This window comes from Phalacrocorax aristotelis, chromosome 6 (assembly GCF_949628215.1).
Source record: "Phalacrocorax aristotelis chromosome 6, bGulAri2.1, whole genome shotgun sequence".
Taxonomy (NCBI): domain Eukaryota; kingdom Metazoa; phylum Chordata; class Aves; order Suliformes; family Phalacrocoracidae; genus Phalacrocorax; species Phalacrocorax aristotelis.
This window is the reverse complement of record NC_134281.1, coordinates 60,574,673-60,587,660: the sequence shown is the minus strand read 5'-3', so window position 1 is coordinate 60,587,660 and position 12,988 is coordinate 60,574,673. Positions and strand designations below refer to the sequence as shown.

Below are 12,988 nucleotides of genomic sequence, written 5' to 3'. Positions count from 1 at the left end.
TGCCCAGCGGGCAGAGCCGCCTCCTCCGCCTTTTCCTCCTCTTCTTCCTCCTCCTCGTCCTCCTCCTCGCAGTTCGCATAGCTTGTGTTAGAAAGCACGGAAAGGCTGATGCCTGGGGGTGTGTTTTGTGATGGAAGTAACTTCTCGGATTACTCAACGAGAAGTAGGCGAAGGGAAGGTAGCACGGTATAAATGATTATCGAAAGTTTCAGCAATCGTAAATAAATGTCAGCAGGCTTTTTTTCCAAAGGTTTTAGTTTCTGGGCAAAGTTTCAAAACTTCTGCCTTGCTACTTAAAGTTTGGTGGATAACAAGCAACAAAAAACTTGAGCTGACTGAAGAGCTGTAATGATAACTAAAACTGCGGGGCTTTCAGATACCTTAGTAGTAGTCATCAGTGGGAACTTTCTCCATGTTTCTGTCAAAATATTTGTTTTCTAAATGTCACCTGATTCCTGTAATGTGGCTATGAACGCATGTTATTTGGAGAATGATTTCTTGACTTGTTACTAAGTTTCATCTTTTTGTACGCAGGAGATTAAATGTTCGAGTGAATATTGAGCTACTGTCAATTTCTAATCCTGTTCATAAAAAGGTTTGTGGATTAGTTGTATTTGTGTCATTCATTAGGTATTTGAATTTCATTGTATAAGAGGACAAATAGACAAAGGAAAGGCAAAACAGGATTTTGGGATGTTTGTCACTGACCTTATTTTATTTTTGATACAATTTCTTGAGTAATTTAGTTGGTTTGGTATAGTGTTTTTTTCCTAGCCTTATTAGCTCTCTTTTTTAGTTTGGCTGTTGGTGGATCTTAGTAAACTTGCGAATTAAAAGTATTGGGAGACCTTCAGAGGAACCTGAGTTAGAGCTTAAGAGCAGTCTCGCTTTAAATATACTCAATACTTAAGAATGTAGAGCAGCAGTTGTCTGCAAAATCTTCGTCTTAACTAGCAAAAGTGACAGCTTGTATGTGGATGTAACATTTTGCTTTTTATTTGTAAGCGTGTTAGTCTTTGAATGTTTGGAATTCATCCAGTGGGGGCAGGAAGGAAGTAGAAAACTTGCGGTAAAAAAACCCCACCTTTCTCAGCAAAAATAGTGATGAGATTACTACCGGAGGTTATAAAATCTTTTTTGTTGCATGCCTGATTTGCCATTTAAACTGCACAACCACCTGCCATGATGTTAAGATTGGCCGTTTGTTGGTTAGAGTGTTATTGAGTAAAGACTTTTTTGTAAAGGAGTACGGTGTTTTTTGGGAAGAGTCTGCTAACTGTGACAATGATAATATTAAGTGTGAAGAAGCAGTTCAGTTAAGAACTGTGTGCCAAGCTGGAGCCTTTGTTGGCAGGAGCGTGGAAATCCAGTTGGGCACATCTGAGTGATCAGTCTAAAAAGACAACTTCAGATGCTTGGATCAGTTAATGGGACATCAAACCAAGCGGGCATTCTTTTCCTGCTCAACAGCCTGGTTGGTTTGGGGTGGCATTAGTTTTAACACAAGCTAGCTGGGCGTGTAAATCCCAAAGCTTTTTTTATACATCTCCAGCTGAGAGTTTTGTTAGTGTTACTGGTATTACTAAAACTTGTGCTATGGTCATGCTTTAGTTAGGTTGGAAGAGCTATCAGGTTTCAGCTTCCTTCCTTTCCTCTGCTAGGGATATTCTTCACGCAGGTTTGAGCCTCGTTATAGACAACAGGTGCCTGGGCCTAATGTACCAGGTGTTTTGCATAACCCCAGCTTTGTAGTAAAAACCTAATGTTTGCAGAGAAGGCAGTTTGTCCAAAACTGTGTAGATCTCCAGTGAACAAATTAGTTTATTTTTAAAAACTAAGCAGCATAATGCTACAATTTTCCTTAGGAACTTACTAGACCTCAGCTGAATCCATTTTATGTTTGCTTTGCAAAGTTCTGTATTCAGTTCTTCAGAATGTGGTTTCTTAAACTTTTAGGAGCAGTGTGCTCTGAAAAACTTCCACTTATGGGAATGATGTGTTTGTGATTCATTACAGTGGACTGCTAGTGCTACACTCTATTTTGTGATGGGGAAAATAGCAAATTGTTTTATTTTTGTAAAATGATGAAGCTATGTTGAATTTTGAAATCTTTGCTGCTCAAAGTTGAAGGTCTTTACTGGGTTTATTTTTGTGATAAAGAGGGTTCTTGGTTTTCCCACTGTAATATTTGAAGTTGTGTTCAACGTTAATGTTTTCCACCTTCTGAATTAGTTGCCACAATTCTATCTTATTTTTCGTTAAACAGTGAAAACGTTAAATACTGTTTGCAGTATTGGTGTGCAATACTTGAACAGTCCTGCAGGGTGTCTTATAGTATTTTGAATCATATTTAAATGTCTGTCTTTTCAGGATTTAGCTGTTCGATTGACTGATGATACCGATCCTTTTTTCCTTTATAACCTTGTCATATCTGAGGAAGACTTTCAAAGGTAAGTGGAATTATGACATTTTGTCTGTGAAACATTTCTAAATGGCAAAAAAAAATGAAGGGCTATTTTTAGCTTAGCCTATCTTAGAATTTAGGTTTTGGCATTTTTCACTTGTGGAATTTTGTCAGTATTTTGGTAGTATCGTTCTCTTTGACCAGTTGGTGGAACAGCCAATACAGGAAAGTGATTGGCTCAAGGTTATACAGATGAGTGACAGAAACCTGATGTTAAACTGTGGTACTGTAGCTATGCAGGCAACTTATGCTATTACTTGCATCTTCTGTTTATAGTAACTACTTATAGACTGTTGTATGCGTGTGAACTATTTCAAGAAATAATTGCAAGAGGAAGGTCTGTTTGCATCGACATGGATTCGCAGACCTGAGCCTTTGTCCCGTCAGTTTCTTGCATACTGATTGTACTCTTGGGTCTCATTTTACTTGTTCAGAAGTTAATCATCAAATCTGGGCACCAGGCATAATCAGCTGAGTTTTCTGCTTTGTCGTTTGGGGGTTTTGGTTTTGTTTTTGTTTGTGGATTGTTTTGTTGGGAGTTGTTTTTTTTTTTTTGAGAGAGATATGTCATCAGTGCGTGGAACAAAAGGCCAGAGTAAAATAGTATTTGTAAAACAAACGTGCGGAAGTGTTTTGTTATACAAGGTATGGCTTTGTGCATACACTGTTGAATGTCCGTTTCTGTCTTTGAGTTTACTGTGTCTATGGTGAAGGTGTGCAATTAAACAAATAGGCAGATAGAAGTCCTGATAATGGTTGAGTCTCCCCTCATTGTCCTTCCCTTCTTCCATGTGCCATTATCTGATAACCTTACCACTCTGTGCTGTAAGGAAGACGTCTACTCAAAGGAGCATGTTTGTTCTGCCACAATAACTTCTTTTTTGTCTTAGTGCAGTCCATTTGCAAGAACTCTTGAAATCAAAAATATCCTCTGGTGATTATTATCCAAGACGTGATCACACTTCTGCTGTGTTCAGGATTGAAAATAACATGCTAGTGACCTTTAATCCCATGATCAGAATTAGTCCTTTCTACTAGTGTAAACAAAATATTTTATAGGAAATAAATTACACTTCTATGTCTTGTTAACTTTTTTTTCCCCAATCTGTTTCTGTAGTTTAAAATCCCAGCAAGGTCTCTTGGTAGACTTCTCTGCTTTCCCACAAAAATTTATAGATCTGCTTCAGCAATGCATTCAGGAACAGAACAAAGATATCCCAAGGTATGTAATAAGAGAGTGCCATATTACTCTGTGTGTGCGTGTTGCGGTCTTAAAATACTTGCCAGCCACTCAAACCGAGAAGAGGCAGTAGAACAAGAATAATTTATCCTTCCCCTGGATGCCTCAAGATATTGGTGGGTGGATGTTGCTGAAAAAGCCCGAAGTCTTGAGAGGATGGAGCAGCGGAATCGATGTCTAGTAATATTCTCCCCACCTGAGTTGAAGAAGGCAAGCTTCACAAGCTAGCAGAAGTGCAAGGATGCAGCCCTTTTTTTTTTCTTTTTTATTTTTTTCTTTTTTAACAGTTTAATGTTAGAGAGCTAATCCAAATTTGATGGACCGAGGTATAAATCATTCTATTTCACAGGAGGAGGCAAAATTCCAAGGCATTCAGACACGGATTTTTTTTCCTTTCACGTCAGTGTTCAGATATTAATATGCGAGGGGGCAGGCCTGAGGTCCACCTTTCCCTGTAGGGCTTTTTCATCTGTTACTTTTGTTTGTGTGGGTACCGAGGAAGGCCCTGCCCAGAGTACCTAGCTCCACTCCAGTAGTTGGGCTGTTTCCTGAGTATGTACTGTGGGCTATGATTTTTAGTGGGTTTTAGTACACTTAAAAGTCAGGAGTCTATTTTCCTTTTGAATTTGGTTACAAAGGCCTTACTTGGTTTTGGACTCCTAAGTCTAAGATGGGCTTTTGAAAGTTTTACAGATAAACAAACTGATTAGTTTGGTACATTTCTTATTACAAGGTACAAGTATTTTAGTTGATATTTGTTGTATTAACTACAACACAGGGATTGAATTTCATAGTTCTTTTCAAACAAAATCTGGGCAGCCTTTTATTGCACATATAAGAATGTATTTTATTTGAAAATAGCTTGTGAGATCTACAGAGAGTTTCAGGAAAAGAAATACGCTGAACATTTGGTTATTTCTGATTTTTCCCTAGGTTTTTGCTGCAGTTAGTTTCTTCGGCATCTGTTCTAGATCACACACCTGTCTCTCTAAATGTAGTGGAGACCAACCCTTTTAAACATCTTACCCATCTCTCTCTAAAATTCCTACCAGGAAATGATGCAGAAATAAAGAAGTTTCTAGCCAGCTGTTTGAAATGCCTTAAGGTAAAACGAAGGCTTGTCATAGCTGCAACTAGGCCTTGATGCTATGGCTACTTAAGCATATTTTCCATCTTAATACTTCAAAAGTATGTACCAAATTGTATGCTCTGGCTCATTTTTTTTGTTTTGGCTCGTATATGTCATTGCATGCAGTTATTTGGGTGCATGTTATAAAACTAAATTGTTACTGTCACTCTAGTAAAGAAAGTATTACATGTATATTCAACCAAGTGCTATAATTTGAACTGGCAGAAAATCAGGTATTTTAAACATGCAGTGCATGTAGTATGCAGCTGTTGAATGCTTCTCAGTGCTTCAGGGTCTCGTGCCTTGTGCCGACTGCCAGAACAACTGCTAAAGTAAAATACTGTAAGCTTTTGGTGTCTTTGTTCTGCTGTTGGGTTTAGGAAAGCATGCGTGTGTGTATAGTTCTAAGGCTTGATGGACTTCAAAGGGCTAGTAGCTATAAATAGTAAATTAATATTGTAATCTTGATGTGTTTGGTAGCATGCTAGGTTTTATTTAATGAGAAATTAGTGGTCTCATAGTTTGACTGTTTTGCCTTTCGGTTTCATAGCCTGGGATTTGTGTGTCTCCTACTGTGCTGTTGTGTCTATAACCACCTAATAAGCCATTTTAATACTATAAATTTACAGTATTCCCGTTCATTTGTTGTTCATGCAACTACTTTGTAAGCAAGTCTTTATGATAAGATACTATTTCCTTATAGAAACTTGGTAAGAATTTAATTCAGGGTTTTATACCTTGTGAGCGAATGCCTTTTCTTTTAAATTGATTAATTAGATCTTATTCAATATGAAGTTTATTAAATAAGATGATTTTCCACAAATATAATGGGTATGTGGTTACTTAGGCAGGGTATGGTGATAAAATGAAGCTAAATACTACTTGTATTTTGGGAGCTAAGGATTTGACTTGATGTCAATGTGTGCGTAGGAAGAAAAAACAATGTTGGAGGAAAAGCTTAGGAGAACTGAAGAGGATCTTACCAGACAACTGAGCTACACTCAACAGGTAACGTAAATTTTTAACTTTCCTGTTGTAAGTTGTACTTTTTTTAATCTGTGGAAAAATGTACTCCTGTATTTGGGAGTGAGTGAAAAGTAGTAGTCTGCTGCATCTTTTCTTAAAAATGAGTAAAATGTGCAGCTGAAGAATAAAAGTGAGTTCTCACAGCACTAAAGTAGCACTTCACTCTTTGTGCAGAGGTCTGTCTGTACATGCGCACACCAATTCTGTACTAAATATATGGTAGTGTGAAGATAAATATATTCTGTGAATGGCTGGAAATGCTTATATTGGGAAAAATTGTGAAACCATGATAAATAAAACAGAAGTTTTGGACTTCCTGTTACTCTACTACTACTTGATCTTTGCAGTCAGCTCAGTAATGACTTCAGATCTGTGTTTCAAGAGGATGATTTGAGTCAAATTCTAGAATTGTCAAGGTGACATTTTTGACTATCATGAAATGGAAAAATTCCATTAAAATTCCTATTATGGCGCTTTTTTGGAATGGAATACTTGTTTACCTCATCTTCGCAGTTTCAGTTGGAGTTACTGGAATGTGTTGGCTGAATTGGAATGCAGAATTACAGATCGGAAAGAGGAAAGGACAGGAAAGGATGCTGCGGAAGAACTCCCTCCCCTACCCCCCACCCTCCCCCAAGAGCACTTTATGTTGTAAGGGTAGGGAACATCAGCGGACTGTTTTTTCACTCTTAAATAGTGATTGGAAGAAAATACAACTGGAAGTGAAGATTATTTTATCCACATGTCAGAAAGGTGTTCTTCAGCTTTTCAGTGCCTTACTTCCCCATTTACAGAATGAACAGATATTTTGGCATCTGGTGCTGAAATTTAGACTTCTCTTAATAATTCCGTATCCTTTTAAAGAAGTAACAGTGAAGAATGATTCAGTATTGACTGAAATGCTTACATTTTAAAACTCTGTGTGCTTTGTCAAACAGAGCTTGTCAGAGAAGAGCCGAGAACTAGACAAACTGAAAAACGAATGGACATCATACACTACAGCTCTAACAAACAAACACACGCAGGAGCTGACAAATGAGAAGGAAAGATCTCTCCAGGTACAGCAACAGGAAAGAATCTAACAGTATTCTTAGATGGGAATAGTTTCTTGGCTTAATTTTCAGATTCATCTAATAACTACTTAGTTTCTTTGCTTCTCGTAGGCACAAGCTCAGTACCAACAGCAGCACGAACAACAGAAAAAGGAATTAGAAAACTTGCATCAGAAAAGTATTCAACAGTTGCAGAACAGACTCTCAGAACTCGAGGTCATCAATAAAGATCTAACAGAAAGGAGATACAAAGGAGACTCCACAGTCAGAGAACTGAAAGCAAAGCTTTCTGGAATAGAAGATGTATGACACAGTAATTTCCATAACCAAACTTACTACTTTTAGAGCGTTAACACTGCTTGCCTGTGCATGTGATAGAAAAGAGAGCATATTCAGTTTGTTCAGCTTCTCTTTGTTCCACATTATGCTTACTATTTAGCTATATCTGGCTAAATTACTATTACAGGTTTTCTTAAAAAATAAAATAGAATTCCTTCCCAATGTTCTAGGAATGTCAAAGAGCAAAGCAGGAGGTGCTGTCGCTGCGTCGGGAGAACACTACTCTGGATGCGGAGTGTCATGAAAAAGAGAAACTCATTAATCAGCTACAGACACGGGTTGCTGTTCTGGAACAAGAGATCAAAGATAAAGATCAGCTAGTCGTTAGAACAAAAGAAGTATTAGATGCGACACAAGAACAAAAGGTTCCTTCAAGTTTCAAAATAACTTTAAAGCTTTGTAGAACCTTCTCAATTGCAGTCTCTGTAGATCAGCAGGTGACCAGCTTTTATGAATACAGCAGAAAGCTTTCAAATGTAGTTAAGGATTCTAAATTATGGCATCAAAACTATACTGGATTTAGTTGTACAAAGGCCACTACTGTCTTAATATTGTGGTACTGGAGTACAGTTAGTGGTAAGTTTTGTAAACAAAAAAATGGATGAATTGAGATTCTGTGTAATTTGACTGAAAAGTAAGGGCTGAATTTCATGTAAGGATTAGTTCTCAAAATTGCTGATGTTCTGCTTGAAATCGTAAGTGATATCTATCACATCTTTCTTATAATATTTTAAATGTTCTTTTAAAGGTAATACTGGAAGAGAGTACAGAGAAAAAACAAAGTCATATTGAAAAACTAGAGGCAACCATTAAGTCGCTGTCAGCTGAACTTCTTAAGGTTTGTTTGAAGGTGCCATTATCCTTACGAAATACCTTCCTTATTTTTAGGTGTTTATTTTGAGAATATCTGACTTTCTTTTTTAGGCTAATGAAATTATCAAGAAGCTACAAGGAGATTTGAAAACTCTAATGAGTAAGTTAAAATTGAAAAATACAGTAACCATTCAACAGGAAAAACTGTTGGCAGAAAAAGAAGAGAGACTTCAAAAAGAGCAGAGAGAATTGCAGGAGACGGGCCAATCCCTTCGAATGAAAGAGCAGGAGGTACCGTGATCGCTTAACCCTCTGGCCCGTAAATGCTGTTGTACGTAGCGTGTTGGGGTTGTGCGCGTTCACTCATTTATTTACAGCAATGAGGTCTCGAATCTTTCCATGGAGTAGAACGTACTCTTCTACTTAGTTAATGCGCTATTCAAATGTATAATCAACTTCTCCTTTTTTTGATGTTAAACTGGTTTGTAAGAGCCAGCCAGCCACGTGGAAGAAAGCTAAAACTGTTAAGAGCGCAGAGCAGTACGATGGAGGAATCAATGTGCTTTAGAGGGCACGTTCATGTGACAGTTGGTGAAGGAGGCAAGAACAGGACCAGAGTGAACTTCTTCCCATAAGCGTATTCCCCTGCTTAGCATACTTGCATTATTTAATCAGAAAAATTAAGGTCGGAAAGGTTTCTGGCTGTCATCTTGTTGAAACCCTAGCTAAAACTAGTGCTTGTAAAACCTGAGTTCAAACCTCTCTAAATAACAACTTCAGAGATACTTTTTGTTTATTTATAGTTTTTTTTTCCTCCATTTGTAGTTAGTAGTAGCTCCTGATGGTGTTACAATTATGGGAATATTGCAGGTTTGCAAGCTACAAGAACAGCTAGAAACTACAATACAAAAGCTAGAAGAAAGTAAGCAGTTACTGAAAACTAATGAAAATGGTAGGTTTATACAATTTCATTTCTCCCTTTGTAAAAATGACACAGCGATCTAGCTGCTGCTGCAAATTAATGGAAGCAACTGTACTGCTTTACCTGTGCTCTTTAAAAAAGAGCTGGGATTATTATTGTTGTTGTTTATGGAAAGTAAGCTTCTCTGCAGTGGGTGTGCAACAACCTAGAGCTGCAAGCAGAGGAGGCTTCCTTCGCAGCTGGGGCCTGTGGTTTCTTGGGGTGGGGTGCGTGTGGGGGGCTAACTCTAGAGGAGGGAACAGGGTGGCGTGGTGGGGGGAAGAAGCTTGAACAGAAAGGCGTTTCATGAGCCTGGGACTTCTGGTTGTGCTTGAGCTTAAGGAGGAAAAATAGCCCTCCAGGCTGTTGCTTTTTCTGAAGGAAGGGCTACTTGCTGTTTTAAACTACTTCTAAGAGGTGGAAAATGAGCTTGGCTTTTTTATTTCTCTCTTCAGTAATCACATGGTTAAACAAACAGCTGAATGAAATTCAGATGGCAAAGAAGCTCGAGACTTCTGCCGGTACCCATGGCAGCGTTAGGACTGCCATTTCCCCTCATGGCATGGTAAGAGACAGCTCTAAATAACATGGTTACGATGTTGTTATTTTGTGAAATGTATGGCCTTAAAAGGTGGGAGGGAGGAAAAAAAAGTGCTTTCATCATCTTTGGGCACTACAGTTTTGGGCGGGTGTGGGGTTTTTGTTATTTGGTGGGTGGGTTTTTTGTTTGGTGGGGTGTTTTTTGGTTGTTTTCATTTAGGTTTGTTTTGTTTAATAATACCTGTTGGGTGCTACCTGATGCCCTGGCCTTCTCAGTGAGAATTTTCTAAGCTCTCATGTATTAAAATACACAAACCAATGCAAAATTAGCTTGGAAAAGATGAACTGCAGGTGAAGAGGAAAAGAAAAGGCAATATTTTTGTGCTGTGAGGCTAACTTACATACTAATTACCTTTGTATAGGTTGAAAAAAGAAAGTGTACTGTTTGAATGCTCTTAGTAGTGATACTTAGAAACATGAGAACAAGGGACAAGAAACATCACCTACTATCTTTGTTAAATACTCTATAGCTTATTGGTTCTTCCTCTTTGTTGTCCCGGTGTGTACAGATGTCTGTTGTCATCTAGCAATTGATGGGCTGCTTATTCAGTAGTGGAACAGCACATTCGTGCAAAGAGGTCTCTGGTTTATAGCTAGATATGTTTACTATGTTAATCAGTTACAGGGTGTGTAGCTTATTATTAGGTAAGAGCGCTCACCTTGTCTGACTCTGAGAGTTACAAGTTTTCCTCAAGAAGTGATGTTTTCTTCCCACCAGGAAGACTCGAATGAGCGTTAGCTTTGTAATTGCGGTTAGTTGTTCATTCTGGAGTTTTGAATCTCTACAAACAATTACTTCACTAATTGTTTTTTCTCCTTTATGGCTGTCTCCTATCTCTTACAGCCGGACCGACCATCCTTTCCCAGCTCAGGAATCGGTCATCCCATTTCGCCTCTGTATGCCTTCCAGAACTTTCCGGACCCAGCACACAACAAAAATCTCACTTCACAATGCTCAATACCAAAGGCAGGCCCTTTGACTTTTCTTTTTAGTTAAGAATGTGATGGCATAAAATATCAAAGCTTAGAATTTTGAATATTTCTCAAAATGCTTAAATATTTGCTGTACGTCCTGGTACTCTTAAACTCCCTGTCCTGAACATTGTCACTATTAGTAACAGCTGATGCTGTTTAGGTTGCTTGTTCTTGCATGCTCCACTGCACGAGGGCGTTATGTGACATGTAGAAACATTAATCCCTGAAAAGCTCGCTCTCTGAACACACTGATACGATGATGGCGCTGGGCCGTTGTATCTGGAGTCGCGCTCTCTAACCCGCAGCTCTTGCCTTTCTGCAGATTCAGTTTAGCACCCAGCTTTCTAAAATGAATCGGTGTTCAGATGGTCAGGCAGTGTCTGCAACTAGTCATCCAGCAAATAAGGAGAAGTAAGTGTGTCACCTACTGCATTTTTAGTGTGGGGTTTTTTTTTTAATTATTATTTTTATAGAGCTGTTTGCCTTCTCTGTGTGTCTGAAAGTGAGCAAAACATTTGCAGTACCAAGCTAGGCCTGTGAGCTGCCCGTCTCCATCGCCGTGGTAACGAATTGTAAGTTGTGGCACGCTTAGCTGCTCACTAAGCATGGTTTGTAGGTACCAAACAAAGAGCCGTGCTTTCAGGAGCGGGTTCCAAGGAGCGAAAGTTCATTGTCCCTCCAGGTGACAGATCTCAGGCTAACAGCTGATGGGTCAGTCAAAAAACTAGCTCTAGACTGTTCTTAAACCCACTCAGTGATGATTTACCTTTTAAATGACAAAATTCATAGGAATCCAGTAGTCCAAGTTAAGATTTTTCTGAATGAGTCTGTGTCCACACTTGCTGTTAATGCACTGCTAAATAACTACATTTGTTTTAAATTTTAATTAGCCTTTTTATTTCTAGTGGTGATAACTTGGGGCTGGAACCGAAGTATTTCAAGAAAAAAGATGACAGCATTCCTTTACGAGGGCTTAGTCAAAACACACTTAGCTCAGGTATGTATGACAATAGTAAAACAAGATGACCTTGTCTGACATGTACTTAAAGGGTATTAAGAGTTGTGGTTCTATGAACACTGTCTTGTTTCTGCTGTTCTGCAGAGTATCTGAAACCGACCTTATCGACAAAAGCCCAGCCGTCACCAAAAGCTGCAGCGCCGCCAGCCTCGGCTTACTTCCCTGGATAGTAGGCAGGGCTCTTAAAGTAAGCAGCCGCTGTCTTTTAACCATTTGGGGGATTTTTGGATGTCCTGTAATAATGCATTATTAGTGAAGTATCAGTATGAACTGACATAATTTTCTGAGTCTGAATCTGTTTTCTTTGAGAAAGCTATCTTGACTGACTTGGATGACTTTTCAGGGTACTTGAGCCTGAAGAAAAAGCTCTGAGCAGCCTCAGCCTCAGCGGGAACACCGCTGTAGTTAATGCACGGGGGCTGTACGGAATGGTCCCTCACAATATTGGCGACCCTGCAGTCTTAACAAGCTGTTGGAGTGCCCTGACTCTCTTGTTACAGGCATTGACAAGCATGGCTCTGTAACGGGGAAACGTACAGGCCAGTATTCCCTGCGAGAGACCACGTCTCTGTGGATGCTTAACCCCTTTCAGAGCAAGGATGATGCGAACAAAGTGCTGGAGAACAGGGTGATGCCGTCAAGGTTAATAATGGTCAAGCTCGTAATTTAGCGTGACTGCCTTGCTAATTCTCCCTTACAGTTTTAGTTTTGAAAACTTGCTTAATTTTGGAACCAGCTTATTTGAATTGCATCTAGACTTATTAAATATATTTAATAGTAAAACTCCAAATTATTTCACCAAAGATTGGAATTATAATTTAAGATTCTCACTCTTGGTTACCCTGACTTTTCTATTCATCTGTCATTCTGTATGTTCCACCGTGCCCCCTCCCCCCCCCCATGGTTAAGGTGCAGTATCTGAACAGTCAACTATTGAAAGCATCACAACATCTAAAAGCTACTTTATTTTTACTGATCGTACTTCATGACTGTAAGACCACAGGGAAATTTAAGATACTCTTAACACAGACGTTTAGGTGGACTCAGCCTAGTCAGTGTGTTCTGCTACCTGGGCTCAAACACCAGAATCATGTAATGGCTTCATTCCGTGCCAGCTCTTGTGTGGTGTCCCAGTGAAGGACAGGCATGCAAGTGTTTGTAACATGCAAAATATACTTTTTTTAATGGCTATTTTACAACAAAAGTAGGTAAATAGCTTGACGTGCATCCAGAGGATTGTATATGTAAGTGGTTTGTTTTGCAGTGCAAAATGTGTATATTTGTTTATAAATCAGCACCCTGTTAGTGTGCATGCACTTGTTTTGGCATGTGTAAGTTTTGATGGAACTATTAAATGGTTTTTATCCCAAA

The 12,988-nt window shown here is 38.9% G+C and overlaps 1 protein-coding gene across 1 annotated transcript in view; it reads left to right on the top strand.

Moving 5' to 3' along the window:
* Positions 1 to 12,988, top strand: part of SASS6 (SAS-6 centriolar assembly protein) — a 13,525-nt gene extending 537 nt beyond the window's left edge. Inside the window, exons 2-17 of the mRNA XM_075098222.1 lie at positions 535 to 595; positions 2,371 to 2,450; positions 3,582 to 3,686; positions 4,638 to 4,809; positions 5,764 to 5,841; positions 6,798 to 6,917; positions 7,023 to 7,214; positions 7,421 to 7,615; positions 7,999 to 8,088; positions 8,175 to 8,354; positions 8,934 to 9,015; positions 9,480 to 9,589; positions 10,469 to 10,591; positions 10,922 to 11,010; positions 11,505 to 11,596; positions 11,702 to 12,988. Of these exons, the coding sequence (XP_074954323.1) occupies positions 535 to 595; positions 2,371 to 2,450; positions 3,582 to 3,686; positions 4,638 to 4,809; positions 5,764 to 5,841; positions 6,798 to 6,917; positions 7,023 to 7,214; positions 7,421 to 7,615; positions 7,999 to 8,088; positions 8,175 to 8,354; positions 8,934 to 9,015; positions 9,480 to 9,589; positions 10,469 to 10,591; positions 10,922 to 11,010; positions 11,505 to 11,596; positions 11,702 to 11,787 (1,855 nt within the window). The 3' untranslated portion in view covers positions 11,788 to 12,988. The remainder of the gene's footprint in view (positions 1 to 534; positions 596 to 2,370; positions 2,451 to 3,581; positions 3,687 to 4,637; positions 4,810 to 5,763; positions 5,842 to 6,797; positions 6,918 to 7,022; positions 7,215 to 7,420; positions 7,616 to 7,998; positions 8,089 to 8,174; positions 8,355 to 8,933; positions 9,016 to 9,479; positions 9,590 to 10,468; positions 10,592 to 10,921; positions 11,011 to 11,504; positions 11,597 to 11,701) is intronic.